The sequence below is a fragment of the Saccopteryx leptura genome, chromosome 2 (genome assembly GCF_036850995.1).
Source record: "Saccopteryx leptura isolate mSacLep1 chromosome 2, mSacLep1_pri_phased_curated, whole genome shotgun sequence".
NCBI classification, from domain to species: domain Eukaryota; kingdom Metazoa; phylum Chordata; class Mammalia; order Chiroptera; family Emballonuridae; genus Saccopteryx; species Saccopteryx leptura.
Window position 1 is genome coordinate 284,972,200 of NC_089504.1, and position 13,553 is coordinate 284,985,752.

Consider the following 13,553-nt stretch of genomic DNA (forward strand, 5'->3'; position numbering starts at 1 on the left):
GCAAGCCCAGAAAGGTAAAGGGACTGCTCATGCTGCACTGAGTATCAATAGAAGAACCAGGACTAGACTGTCTCCTGAGCCTCAGCCCCACACTATTCTCATCCATGCTTGCTCACTGCTATGTCTTCTGGGTTAGAGGGGAGCGAGGGCCCTGAGACATTGTCTCTGAACAGAAAGCAGAGTGTCCTCCATTATCTTTCTGCTTCTAGTCAAACCAGGCAATGTGAGGAACATCATTCAGCACTTTGAGAACAACCAGCAATATGATGCCCCAGAGCCTGGGACACAGCGACTCTCAACAGGAAGCTTTCCCGAGGACCTGCTGGAGAGTGACAGGTATCCATGGCTGAACGGGGCTTGCCAGCTGCCTGGGGAGGGGCACGTAGGCAGGGTTTGCAGCTAGGGTTTAACTCCAGCTACTTTAACCTCTCCCCTAGACTATAAGGCCCCCACTATGGAACTCTGTCCCTCCCCCAACCTTCCCATCTGAATACCTTCACAAGAAGACAATATGTGTCAGCACTCAGGCCAGCAGAGGAGAGAGCAGGTCCCCAACCTTCCAGCCCAGGAACCGCATGCCTTTAAAATTTCCTTTGTATTCATCCTCTGACTTCTCAGCAGTCTTCATCCCAAGAATGAGCTAGATTAAATTATGAAGCAGCTAATCAGGAAACCCTGAGTGACAATGCTAGAGGAGACTGGTGGGGGAGGAATGGAAGTCCTGGGAGTAAGGAAGTCAGGCAGAAGACAGTCTTTGATACCCATGAGGAAGAGAGCTGGAGATGAGGTTCTACTGGGAGCTTCAAATGCAGATGCTAGAACTGTGAGCATCAGCTGTCCTTACCCACAAAAAGATACAAAGTTCACATCAATTTAAAACAAATTGCTTTTTTCAAGAATAAAAGAGGAATTACGGCATCCCTCATAGTCTCCATCGTTGGCCAAGTTCTAACTAGAGCCCTTCTCTAGTATTGAACAGTCTTGGACTTGTTCTTTTTTTTTTTTAGACTTGTTCTTGACTGTGGCATGACAACAGTCAAGTCACATCTGAAACTCTGCAGCCAACACTTAAGTGAAATTTTCCTGTAGTTGGAAATATCCTTGGAAATTTCTTAGGTCACCTTGAAGTATAGTGGTCTTGTATATGAAAATAATGTTTGTATGAGCCACTGGGCTGGACTAAATAAAGGCAGACACAAAGGCAAGCCAGTAAGTAACATCCTTCATAGTCGAACCATTTACCCCAGAATACCTACTTATCCAACTATATGTGAGACAGTCCTGCTTATATACAAGGTTACTGCTTTCTGTTAAGTTTAATATGTATTAAATGATTTTGCCTAATGAGAATTAACAAAGACTTAGGGAAGGTAAAAGTTACATTTGTACTGGGGTGAGATTGAATTCTAATATTACTGGTAAATTAAATATACAAATTATGTAATTGCTGGGGTAAGCATAGTCTTATAGATGTGTCAAATACACAATTATAAGATATATCAACATTTTGATTTTTTTTTTTTTTTTACAGAGACAGAGAGTCAGAGAGAGGGATAGACAGGGACAGACAAACAGGAACGGAGAGAGATGAAAAGCATCAATAATTAGTTTTTCGTTGAGCGTTACAACACCTTAATTGTCCATTGATTGCTTTCTCATACGTGCCTTGACCACGGGCCTTCAGCAAACCGAGTAACCCCTTGCTCGAGCCAGCAACCTTGGGCTCAAGCTGGTGAGCTCTTGCTTAACCAGATGAGCCACGCTCAAGCTGGCAACCTCGGAGTCTTGAACCTGGGTCTTCCGCATCCCAGTCTGATGCTCTATCCACTGCGCCACCGCCCGGTCAGGCAACATTTTGAAAAAATATTTGAGGCCACTTGCAAACTTGTATTCTTAAAGTTGATATTTGCCCTAAAACATTCACTATAATGTTTAGTAAATAGGATTACAAATTTATTCTCAGCAGAAGCCTTTGGATATCCTGACTAAGCTCACTAGCAACCTTAGAAGAAATAGCAATAGTACAGTAGGTTAGAGGTTGTCATAGATACTTAGCAGGTATAAGAAGCCTCTAATTATAGAGGGCATTACTGTAGGAATTTTGGGCCAAAGGTGGGTTATGTGCCTCACTTCTTGGTGGAAGTGTTACTCACTTCTGGGGATTTGAAGGAAAGTGCTTAGCTTTACAGCCCCAGTAACCTCACTGGATAAGATTTGTCATGCTAAAATGACCCATTGGGGGACACTGGAGAAAGTGGTTTTGAATTAGTCTGGGTTGGAATTGTTCTAACTGACTTCGGGGGCGAGTTCTGTAGGGGATCAGCTAGCAGCATGGTTTCTAACTCTGCTGATAAGCCTTCAGGATGCTGGGGGCGGGGGGCGAGCCTCCATGCAGATCCTCTGGCAGTATAAAGGCACTTGGCTCCTTCTGTGCAGAGCTCTCCGACTCTACAGGCATTCTGTGGTCCTAGAGACATGGCAGGATGCAGATTAGTAATAATGTCAGCAAAGAAGCACCCTGCCAGGGCCATGGGTAGAGGCACCATCTTGGGCAGCAGGCGTTCAGAGATGCTGGCTGTCTTGGGGCTAATGTGCTGCAGGACTCAGAAAAGAGCACCACCCACTCTTGAGCATTTCTTAAGCCCCAGAGACACTCACTGGCCAAGCCTGGCAGGCCAGGGAGCAAGTTACTGCTCGTTGGTCAGCAGGTTCTTATAAGTGTGCTCCCGAGCTGGTCTGCTCCCAGGAGAGGAAGTGGAAGCTTAGGATGGATACTGTCTATTTCAAAATGAAAGAAATCGCATTACAGCTGAAGAGGTAGGGATCTACCAGCAGATAGAATATTCTGACAGAGAATGCTAGAATGAATGTGTGAAGACAATGCCTGTACTTCCCTCCTAGAAGATCTTGTAAAAAGAAGGATCCACCTCAAGCAGAGTCCACAGTGGGAGCTGACCTGTTCCATGGTAGAAAGCAAGATAGACTGGCCACCAGACAGCCAAAGGGTGGCCAGGATGGGACCTGGTAGTCCCTGATGAGGGACTTGGCAGTACCCACAGCTTTGCTGAGGGGGCCTGGCTTCTCTGGCATTAGGACACACTGCAAGTCTGATTCTGTTAGTGCCACATTTCACTTTCCTGTTAGGACCCCTTTCGGATCGGTCACAAGCAAGAGAAGAGGCTCTGTCCATCCCAAACTGGGAAGAGGGAGAACTTTGAAGAGCAACAGAAGTAATTTATCATTGGGAAGCTCCTTTTATCTAGGAATTTTGGGTGTTTTGGTGAATCGAGGTGTTTAGGCCTTTTGTGGGGGTGGGGTGGAGACTCTGCACCATTGAGGTGCCCTTGAGATGGGGCAGCAGATGAAGCTGGCCGGGACGTCGGATCCTAAGGTCTCTTTCCCTTTTCCCCAGCTCACGCTCAGAGATCCGCTTGGGCCGCTCCGAGAGCCTGAAGGGCCGGGAGGAGCTGAAGCGCTCTCGGAAGACTGAGAACGTGCCCCGCTCTCGCAGTGATGTCGACATGGATGCTGCTGCAGAGGCTGCCCGCCTCCACCAGTCAGCCTCGTCGTCGGCCTCCAGCCTCTCCACCAGGTGCGCAGGGCTCAGGTGGCTCAGCCTGCTGATGTCACAGGGGCAGGGGCAGAGGGTTTCTGAGAGTTGACATTCTATCTACAGGTCTCTTGAGAACCCAACCCCTCCCTTCACTCCCAAAATGGGCCGCAGGTGAGTGATGGGTGCAGTAGCACCTCTCTTGTGTCTGAGTCCCAGCCACATGCAGCTTTCCTCTCACCCCTTGAGTGGCGGGTTGAGTATGCATCTCTTCATGGCCTGCTGGCCACGGGGCATGCAGGTTATGCAGGAGAGGGAGGGACAAACCCCATGTGTGAACTTTTCCTCCAAGTAAAGCTAAGCTGCCCATTTTCTCCCAGGAGCATTGAGTCCCCCAGCCTGGGGTTCTGCACAGATGTCCTCCTCCCCCACCTTCTAGAGGATGATCTGGGCCAGCTGTCTGACCTAGAGCCAGAGCCAGACACCCAAAACTGGCAGCATACAGTGGGCAAGGATGTGGTGGCTGGGCTAAGCCAGAGGGAGATTGACCGGCAGGAGGTCATCAATGGTAAGAATGTGTTCTGCCTTGCCTCACTCCCACTCTGACTCGTGGGAACAGGTGAAGAGCACCTAAGATACAAACACTGGCATGAAGTAAATAGGGTGGGGCCCTAGGGACAGGACCAGGTCCATGTTGTTGATCCTGTAAGGGACACCTCCATTCTGACCCTTGGGTGAGAGAGAAGGTGTACGATTTGAAAACAGAACTCAGTTCCCCCCAAAATTATTTGGGGGGGTCACAGTAGTGACTCTAGATACTTATCTCTTTTCTGTCTGTCTTTCTACTCCTGTCACAACCCCTGCTCAGAGTTGTTTGTGACGGAGGCTTCCCATCTGCGCACACTGCGAGTCCTGGACCTGATCTTCTACCAGCGAATGAAGAAGGAGAACCTGATGCCCCGGGAGGAGCTGGCCCAGCTCTTCCCCAACCTGCCTGAGCTCATAGAGATCCACAGTGAGCAGCCCCTCCCCACCTCCACTCTCCCTCCACACCTCTCTGGCTAGCCTTCAGACTTTTTGTTCCAATTTTGCCCACATGCCGAGGCCACCCTGTGTAGATAGCACTTACCAAGTCGTCTTTGGTGAGAGAGCTTGTTGTACAGCCTGAAACCAGCATTCCACTTCCCCCCAAAGTAAATGGGTTTCTAGACCCTTCCCCACAACACTGCTGCCAGAGACCCCCCGCAGCTCAACACCAGGCCTTTCTGTTTCTGCTCCCCTCACCCAGATTCCTGGTGTGAAGCCATGAAGAAGCTTCGGGAGGAGGGCCCCATCATCAAAGAAATCAGTGACCTCATGCTGGCTCGGGTATACCTGCAAACTTCTCCTGTTCGGAGGAGACTTGGGAGGGGGGCTTATTACCCAAGGCTTGAGGATGTGACAAAGGAGGATGAGGGACCAGTCCCAGGCAGGGATGTGATGATGCCAGGCCCTGTGTCCATTCTGCCTTTCAGTTTGATGGCCCGGCCCGAGAGGAACTGCAGCAAGTGGCCGCCCAGTTCTGCTCATACCAATCGATAGCCCTGGAGCTGATCAAGACCAAGCAGCGCAAGGAGAGCCGCTTCCAGCTCTTCATGCAGGTCAGCCCCGGGCTGTCCTTCTACCTTCTCTCATTGCCGCTAAACGTTAGCCAAGTCAGTCATATCTTAATAGTTTGGGCAGGGTCAGTAAATTAGGTGCCCCAAGGGTCTCCTGAACTTCCCTCCGAGGCCCTAGGTCTTCTCTCTTCTGGGAAGGATTATCCAGAATTCCCTGCACCCATCCGCACCCTCCCAAGAACCCTCACACCACCTCTCCAAGAACACTGACACATACCCTCTCTCAAAACAGAGACTACTGTTTTTTGAAAAGGATACAGGATAAGCAGTTAGCAGGTCTGGCTCACCCATTTCCTGTCTATAAAGTGGGAATAACACCTGCTGTGTGTGGCTTGTTTGACCATATTCCTTCCATGAGCTTTTGTCTCCCTGTCCCCACCAACCCTTCCCTAAATATTCAAGGGAGAAGTTGCCATTTCTGTCAGAGTTACCCTCTGGAATTAGGACCTAGTTGGCATTTTCACGCCCACCCAGGTCCTGAACCCATAAGCCAAATCCTAACCTCAGGTTGACATCCTCCTGTGTCTGTGCCTCCTTTCGCCTAGGAAGCCGAGAGCCACCCTCAGTGTCGGCGGCTACAGCTGCGGGACCTCATTATCTCCGAGATGCAGCGGCTGACCAAGTACCCACTACTACTAGAGAACATCATCAAGCACACAGAGGGTAGGGCTGGGCGAGGGGCTAGTGTGGGAGGCAGCAGCCCTCATTTCAAAGTCTAGTCAGACTTGCTTTATGTCCTTAGAAAATCACTTGACCTCTCTGGTCTTCAGAGTCTTCATCCTTGTTATGGTTAGTCTCAAAGAAAATAATGATTATAAATAAAGTACATAGCAGCAGCAGGAGGTGAGGTCTACCTGTAGCCCGTATGTGGCCTTTGTGCAGCTCAGAAGACAGCATCTGAGTCAACAGGTTGGCCTGTGGAGGGCACCTTGGCTCCTCTGATGAACGTAGTCTCACACTAGGGCCATGGCTGGATACCAGCCCCTGTTCTCCCCCCCAACTGCTGAATGCCTCTGCACAGCGCAGAAACGGCTCACCATATGTGGTAACTAGAGGAGTAGGGACCATGCTGAATAAGAGAGTCTAACCCCAGGTTTTCACTGTTCCTGGGATCCTGAGCATCTTCACTACTCTCAAAACTGGGATGTTAGATTCAGGGTATACAAGTGTGAGTAACCTCAACTCTATTTAACAGGTGTTCCTAGAGGCACAAGCACCCACAGTCTCTGTTCCTATCCCCCCACATCTGTAGAGCTGGTTGTGGTCTAGGCAAGAATTCCCAATTCAGTGTATTCAAAGCAGTGGTCTGAAATCCAAGGACTCAGTAAAAGATAATGTTACACTTGGTCCTCGGATTAGGCATACCCACATCTACTTGTCTGAGGTAAGCCAATAACCGTGGCTGTAAGTAGCCAGGTGATATCGGACTTCTACAGACTTCTCAGGCAGGAGCCCCTAACTACCACCTCTACACTGATTGGCAGGTGGCACCTCTGAGCATGAGAAGCTCTGTCGGGCCCGGGATCAGTGCCGGGAAATTCTCAAGTACGTGAATGAAGCAGTGAAGCAGACAGAGAACCGGCACCGTTTAGAGGGCTACCAGAAGCGCCTGGACACTACATCCCTGGAGAGGGCCAGCAACCCCCTGGCAGCAGAGTTCAAGGTGAGCGGCACAGGAGGCAGCATGCTCAGCCCCTCGTACACACACACTTCTCGTTACCCTGAGAAGCAGAACTCTGATGAGGGCCTGGAGCGTGGGAAGTAAGAGACATAGGCCGGTCTGATAGGATGGCTCGGCGGGACCCTGGAATACACATGCCTCCTGTCACCACTGTCAGTCCATCCCTAGATAGGCATTGTCAGCCCCACCAATAAAGACTAAATGTTAGACTCAGGTGGGAAGAGCAGGGTGTAGGAGTTCAAACTTGAAGTGAAGGTCCTTTGGGAGGGAATAAAGCTAAAAAGACAGGCAGGTAAAGTAGATCTTCTTAGGAAGGTGGGTGGCATGTGGTAAAGGGTAGATGAGAGAGACCCAAGCCAGAGCCATCGGCATATCCCCCAGTGCAGTGCAGGGTATGTGACTTCGTGCTGGCCTTTATACGGTGTCCCTCACAAGAGGGTAAGGACAAGGACTGTTTCTTGCCACCACTGATCCCCAGCACCTTAGCATGGTGTCTGGCACATACATAGTAGGTTCTTGAATACTTGTTGAGTGAATGAATGAATGAATGAATGAACAAATGAACAAACTGTCTCTCCTTAACAGAGCCTGGATCTTACAACCAGAAAGATGATCCATGAGGGGCCCTTGACCTGGAGGATCAGCAAGGATAAGACCCTGGGTATGTGCGGGCGGGCGGGGGCCCAGGGACCCCTGTGGTGGCTGGGCTGCTGCACCGCTTCTCTCCCTGGAGCATGAGTCCTAGAAACTGGTGCTCTAAAGGGGTAGTAAGGGAGGATGAGAGCTCAGACTCCTTAAGCACGGGGCTGGGGGATACCAAAAAGAAAGGGGCCAGCCATCCCAGAGCCCCTGGTGCCCCGTGTTGGTTGATGGAGGAGTGGCTACTGAAGTCCTTACGAGCACCACGTACCCCCAGACCTCCACGTGTTGCTGCTGGAGGACCTCCTCGTGCTGCTGCAGAAACAGGACGAGAAGCTGCTGCTTAAGTGCCACAGCAAGATGGCCGTTGGCTCCTCAGACAGCAAGCAGACCTTCAGCCCTGTGCTCAAGCTCAATGCTGTTCTCATCCGCTCTGTGGCCACAGGTACAGTGAGGAGACAGTCCCAGCTGGCCTGGGCCCCAGGCTGTGATCACTGATACTAGTGTCCAGTGTGTGCTGGGTGACACAGGGCCAATCTGGGGCCTCACAGAAGTTACCGGACCACCTGGGTTCCTTCCCTCCTTTCCCTCCTGTCCTGACCCACCTAAGCAGGAGGATGTGATCAAATATGGGGTAGGATATGGGTTGGATGGGGATCGAGATGAAGATAAACAATCTGGTGCAGACAGAGGGGATACGAGTACCCAGGATGCGCTAAAGATGTGTAAGCAGGATTGAGCAGAGTAGGACATGCCTTCCTGCTGCAAGAGTGACGGGCAGAAGACTGAAGGCCCACAGTACAGAGCCACATCCAGGGGACAGATATTTCACTGAGAAGTGGAGTGTGCACAGGAAAGGGCTCTGGAGCAAGAGCCTGGCAACCACATTCTCTGGGCTCACTTTCCTCATCGATAGCATGGGGTGACACCTACCTTGCCTCTTAGGGGCTCGAAGGGATGATGGGCATGAAAAGTTTTATAAACCCTACGCACCACACATTAGCCCTCACTGTTAAGAAAGCAGGAGGGTAATGAGTGGCTGTGAAAGATACCATCCCGGGATCCAGAATTGTCTCTGTCCCTTGTAAGTGGGTCCCAAGCAGTTCTGATGACCCAGGTCTGTCAGTCTTGTGCTGCATTCTTCATCTGTGTGGAAGTTCGGGGTTTTGAGTCTGCAACTCTGTTGCCCTGGCCCGTGTTGGAGTCTGGCCTCTGCCACCCCTGTTCAGTGCCTTGTACTTTCATTTTCTTACACAGATAAACGGGCCTTCTTCATCATCTGCACCTCCGAGTTGGGCCCACCCCAGATCTATGAGCTGGTGGCATTGACCTCATCAGACAAGAACACGTGAGAATTGATTCAAGGGTCACACATAATTGATGTCCCCTAGCGACCAGGGTGGTGTGTGTGAGGACAGGGTTGGGCCCCAGAGCATTCAGAGGACAGGGCACTGGGGAAGGAAGTGGGAGATAAGACAGACCGAGGGGCTTGTAGGGTCACCGTCCCTGGCCCTGTAAGCTGTGAGAGGGAGGAGTTCCCAGCAATGTTCCATTTTACTCTCCTTTCCTTTCTCTGGCTCCCTTCCCTGCTGCTTGGGTTCTCTTCCCTTTCCCCACAAATGTTTTAGATTAATACATTCTTCGTAGATGTTTGCCTCCAGGATCCTCATCCCCACCTTGGGCATTCATGCACCCCATGCTCCCTGACAGTAGCAGCGGAGGTGGCGTGGCACAGAGGAAGGACACAGGTGGAGCCAGGCAGTTTATCAACTTCAGGGTTTTCATCTGTAAAATGTGGGTCCTGAGAGTTATTTTGAGAGAGAACAGGTATAGAATGCTCAGCACAGAGTGTAACTGAGGGTTGGTAGCTGCAAGTAATAGAAGCACCGAGGAGCAGCCAGCCAGGACTCTAAGGGCAAGTGGGGACCTGCTGGGCTGAGGGTCCCTGGGCAGGGTTTGGAGAAAGGTTTCCAGGCTCTTGTTCTCACCACGTTCTCTCTGTTCCTGCCGAGCTACAGGTGGATGGAACTCTTAGAAGAGGCTGTGCAGAACACCACTAGGCACCCCGGAGCTGCCCCGATCCCTGTCCGTCCCCCGCCCCCAGGCCCCCAGGAGTCAACCCACCAGAGCCTCAGATCCAGCAGGTGCTTAGCCCTCCAGGCCCCTTTGCTTGCCCACTCCACGCCCCTGCTCTCTGCTGTTCCTGAGCCTTCACTGCTGGGGATGGACAGCCTTGGCAAATAGATGTGAGCAGGCAGGAAGAGGGACAGTCCCACACATCTGCTTTCCTTCCCTGTCTGCTGTCCCCAGCGATCCCACACGGCTGTAATGGAGACTACAGCTAAAGTGGGGAGGGGAGGTAGAATCAGCCCAGGAGCGTCTCGGCCGGCACCCAGCCGTCCTTTCCAGGCTGCCACCAGTGGTGCAGCAAGCGCCGAAACAGCATCTTCCTTCCTGGACCCTATTACCTTCTTCCCTGTTCTCTCTGGAGGCCGGAGGCCAGGGTGGAATTTCATGACCTCACGACCTCCTGGCTGGTGGAGAGCCAACCCTCCCAGCAGGTGATCTCTCCCCTGCTTGTTTCTCCCCTCAGGGTAGGACTGGATGACTCAGAAGTATTCCAGAGTGAGCGGGAACCAGAGGAGCTCCCTGAAGGTGAGTCCCCGAATGGTCTCCCTGGGAGACAACCCCAGTTCATTTTCTGTAGGCACAGGTAGGAAGGTGGGCAGGGGTGCTGCAGGGGTGATGGGAAGGATATATCAGGGCCAGAGGTGTGAGGTTTTGATAAAAATAGAGGGGAGAAATGGAGGAAGAGAGTCTGGAAGAAGAAGAAAACAGACTTAAGCAAGTGTAGACTAGCGCACTAGAACAGAGATGTGGAACCTGGCTCTCTGGATAAAAGGTATTTAGCAGTGGAGGAAGAGAGGGATGTTTGGGAGTGCAGGGCCCCTTGTTTCCTGCAGTCAGGGTTATGAACGAAGAATGAGATGCAGGCAGAAACTGTGTACTAGGGAGTGCATTGTGCAGGAATCCCCAGAGCGTGGGCTTAAGACCTCAAAGGGCTTAAAACAATTACCAGAATAGGATGGGCATTGGCAAGAAGGCCCAAACAGAATTCTTGTTGATAATTTTATGTGAAATAACTTAACGATCTTCGGTATAGAACAGATCTCCCTGGATAGACAAGCTGACTGGGTCCCCTTTTCTGTTTCTTCTGCTTAGAATGCTGTTCCTCCTCATTTCCACGCCTCCTTCAAGTCTTGCCTTTCCACACTTATGCCTTCTTTGACCCCTCCACTTAGAACTGTAATCAGCACCCCTGATCCCCCCACACACTCTGCTCTGTTTTTCTTCTTTCCAGTAGCAATTCTCACCTTCTAATTTATTTAGGTGATTTACTTACTTCATTATTTCTCTGTCCTTGCGCTTGAATTTAAGCTCCACAGGACAGAAACCTTTGTTTTTTATTTACTGCTGTATGCCAAGAGCCTGGGACAGTGCCTGGCCATTGCAGGTGCTCAGTAAACATGTGGATCAGCCAATGTTCCCAGCCCCTTAAATCCAAAGCTGGGCATGGGATCAACCCCTGCGTCCCTCTCTCTTTCCCTGCCTTACACCGTCTGCTCGTCCAAAACAGGTACTGGGCCTCAGCAGAGGGTCCGAGGGAAGTACCCGGTCCTGCTGGAGGCCCCCGAGCATGAGGACAGCATAGAGAAAAAGGAGCTGGGTGCCCTGCCTCACCCATCCGCATCCCTGGACAGAGAGGACAGGGGTGGCAGGACAAGGGACCCCATTGTCCTGCCCCTCCCAGGCCCTCTGTTCATGGAAGGACTTGCAGATGCAGCCCTAGAAGATGGTGAGTGCCTCGCAGACCCTGCCATCAGTCCCTAGTCCCCCAGTAGCATGACCAGCATGAAGTGGCAAATGTCTGCTCCTTCCACCTTCCGGAAGATTCTCCCTTGTGCCTGAGAGGTCATGCACAGTTGTCACTCCCAACTGAGAAGGCAGGTTCACCAACTTGGGGGTTGAGAGGGGAATAGCAACCCTTCTGCCACCTCTGCACTCCTCCACTGGCTGGTCCTGTGCCAGGGCAGCCACCTCCTTGTTCCCTCCAGTGGAGAACCTGCGGCAGCTGATCCTGTGGGGCCTGCTGCCACCGCACTCCAGGGCGCCACAGGCTGCGGGGGAGCCCGAGGACGACCTGACGCCTACACCGTCTGTCGTCAGCGTCACCTCTCACCCCTGGGACCCGGGCTCGCCTGGAGGAGGTGCCACTGCGGGCGAAGGGGAGAGCACCCCATTCCCAGGGCCAGAGGGGGGCCAGCCGGAGCAAGAGGACGTGGCTCTCTGTTCTCTGGAACACCTGCCCCCAAGGACCAGAAATTCTGGGATCTGGGAGTCTCCTGAGCTGGACAGGAATCCAGAGGAAGAGGCTTCAAGCACAGAGGCAGCAGGAAGTTACAAAGTTGTGAGAAAAGGTAAAATAAATTGGGACCCACTGGGAAGATAAACACCTGGTTTTGCTAGGATAGAGGCAAGCCTTCTGAAAGGCTGCTTCCTTCCCGACCTTACCCTGGAGACCATGTGTGCAGAGGCTTACACTGGGTCCTGGGGGAAGGAGACTTGTTGATAACAAGCAAGGGCATTGGGGCGAACAGCTAAGTTTCAAAGCTCTACCTCCAGCAGTTCTTATCTGTGTGACTTTAGAGCAAGCTCTGAACCATCTCTGAACTTCATTCGGTAATATGAGTCTCTGCTAGTGCTGTTCCTCACTGATCTGGCAGTCCTAAGGAAAACGTCTGGCTCTTCTTAGAACCTCAGACCCAGAAAGACAAGGACTCCTGCTTGTAGCCAGTCCCTCCAGAGGACAGCAGTGAAGGAGCTGGCAGTGTAGGATGGAGGCCGCAGCCGGACCAGAGAGGGAGCAGGGAGGAGGGGTGTGGCGAGTGAACGAGGTGGTGCGGAAGGCACCCAGCTGTGGATACAGGGATGGCTCTAAGACAAGAAACACTGAGACTGGCTAGGACGGGCATTCAGGACAGGTCTGTCTGACCAGAGCAGTGAGCCCAGGGGAGGCTGATGCAGGGAGGGGTCAGCCAAACAGGAAAGACTGGTCGAGGAGCGCAGCAGGAAAGGGTGCTCCTGAGGGGGGGTGGGGTTCAAGATTAGCACTGGGGTTCCAGTCCTCCCCTAGTTCTCAGCTCCGCCTGCCTCTCCAGGAGCATTTTGATTCTGTCTGCTAAAGGTCTGTCCTCTCCCCGAGTCTCTGGGAACTGACCTTCCTTTTCTCTCCTTTGGTGAATTGGTGGGAAAGTTCTCTGCAGCTCCCTGGGGTGTAGTCATGTGTGAGCTCGTGTTCACTGTGTTCTTCCCTTTTTCTTTTTCTCCATCTTCCTCCTGTCCCTCCCTTCCCTTCTCTTCTGGTTTCTGCTCTCCCTGGTGGTGGTGTCGGTGTCGGTGCAGCTGAGGTGGCAGGCAGCAAGGCTGTCCCTGCACTACCAGAGAGTGGCCAGTCAGAGCCTGAGCCACCTGAAGTGGAAGGCGAAGCAAAGGCTACGGGTAATGAACCCTCCTGGGAGCCAGAGACAGGCTAGGGCTGCGAGCGGGGCTCAGAGGGCAGAGCTGGGCCCGGGGTGCGAGAGCCCAGCCTGTGGGCCAGAGCCGGGGCAGACTTCGTGCCATCCCCTTGTCGAAAGCCACACGGGCCTCTGTCAGAGCAGTACGGTACACAGCCTGTGCTCGGTCCGGAAGTGGCGCGGAAAGCCCAGCCTGGCGCCCAGGGCCCAGCGTCCTTAGCCTGACATTCTGAGCTACTTCTTCCCCCGTCCAGCCACCACTCCAGTGTCACTGTAGAGATAGGCCTCCGTGCCCACCAGAGTCCCTCAGCATTTCCCTACGCTCACTGCCCTGTCAGGCCCTCTGCAGCCTTCCCCAGCTGTCTGACCCCCTGTGATGAGTGAGGTATCTCTAGGATCGTGAAGTAGATGGCATTTGGGGCAGACGCCAGCTTGAAACAGGGCCGAGT

At 52.4% G+C, this 13,553-nt stretch overlaps 1 protein-coding gene across 11 annotated transcripts in view; it reads left to right on the forward strand.

Moving 5' to 3' along the window:
* Positions 1-13,553, forward strand: part of ARHGEF11 (Rho guanine nucleotide exchange factor 11) — a 125,502-nt gene that overhangs the window by 110,225 nt on the left and 1,724 nt on the right. For 10 of the 11 annotated variants that reach the window (XM_066362126.1, XM_066362130.1, XM_066362128.1 and 7 more), the window contains 17 exons: positions 210-336; positions 3,413-3,592; positions 3,677-3,724; positions 3,931-4,118; positions 4,419-4,565; positions 4,839-4,918; positions 5,065-5,190; positions 5,754-5,871; positions 6,693-6,871; positions 7,475-7,550; positions 7,806-7,973; positions 8,786-8,876; positions 9,547-9,672; positions 10,122-10,183; positions 11,166-11,384; positions 11,644-12,006; positions 12,992-13,087. In XM_066362126.1, the coding sequence (XP_066218223.1) occupies positions 210-336; positions 3,413-3,592; positions 3,677-3,724; positions 3,931-4,118; positions 4,419-4,565; positions 4,839-4,918; positions 5,065-5,190; positions 5,754-5,871; positions 6,693-6,871; positions 7,475-7,550; positions 7,806-7,973; positions 8,786-8,876; positions 9,547-9,672; positions 10,122-10,183; positions 11,166-11,384; positions 11,644-12,006; positions 12,992-13,087 (2,394 nt within the window). The remainder of the gene's footprint in view (positions 1-209; positions 337-3,412; positions 3,593-3,676; positions 3,725-3,930; positions 4,119-4,418; positions 4,566-4,838; positions 4,919-5,064; positions 5,191-5,753; positions 5,872-6,692; positions 6,872-7,474; positions 7,551-7,805; positions 7,974-8,785; positions 8,877-9,546; positions 9,673-10,121; positions 10,184-11,165; positions 11,385-11,643; positions 12,007-12,991; positions 13,088-13,553) is intronic. The other variant, XM_066362134.1, reaches the window with a different exon arrangement.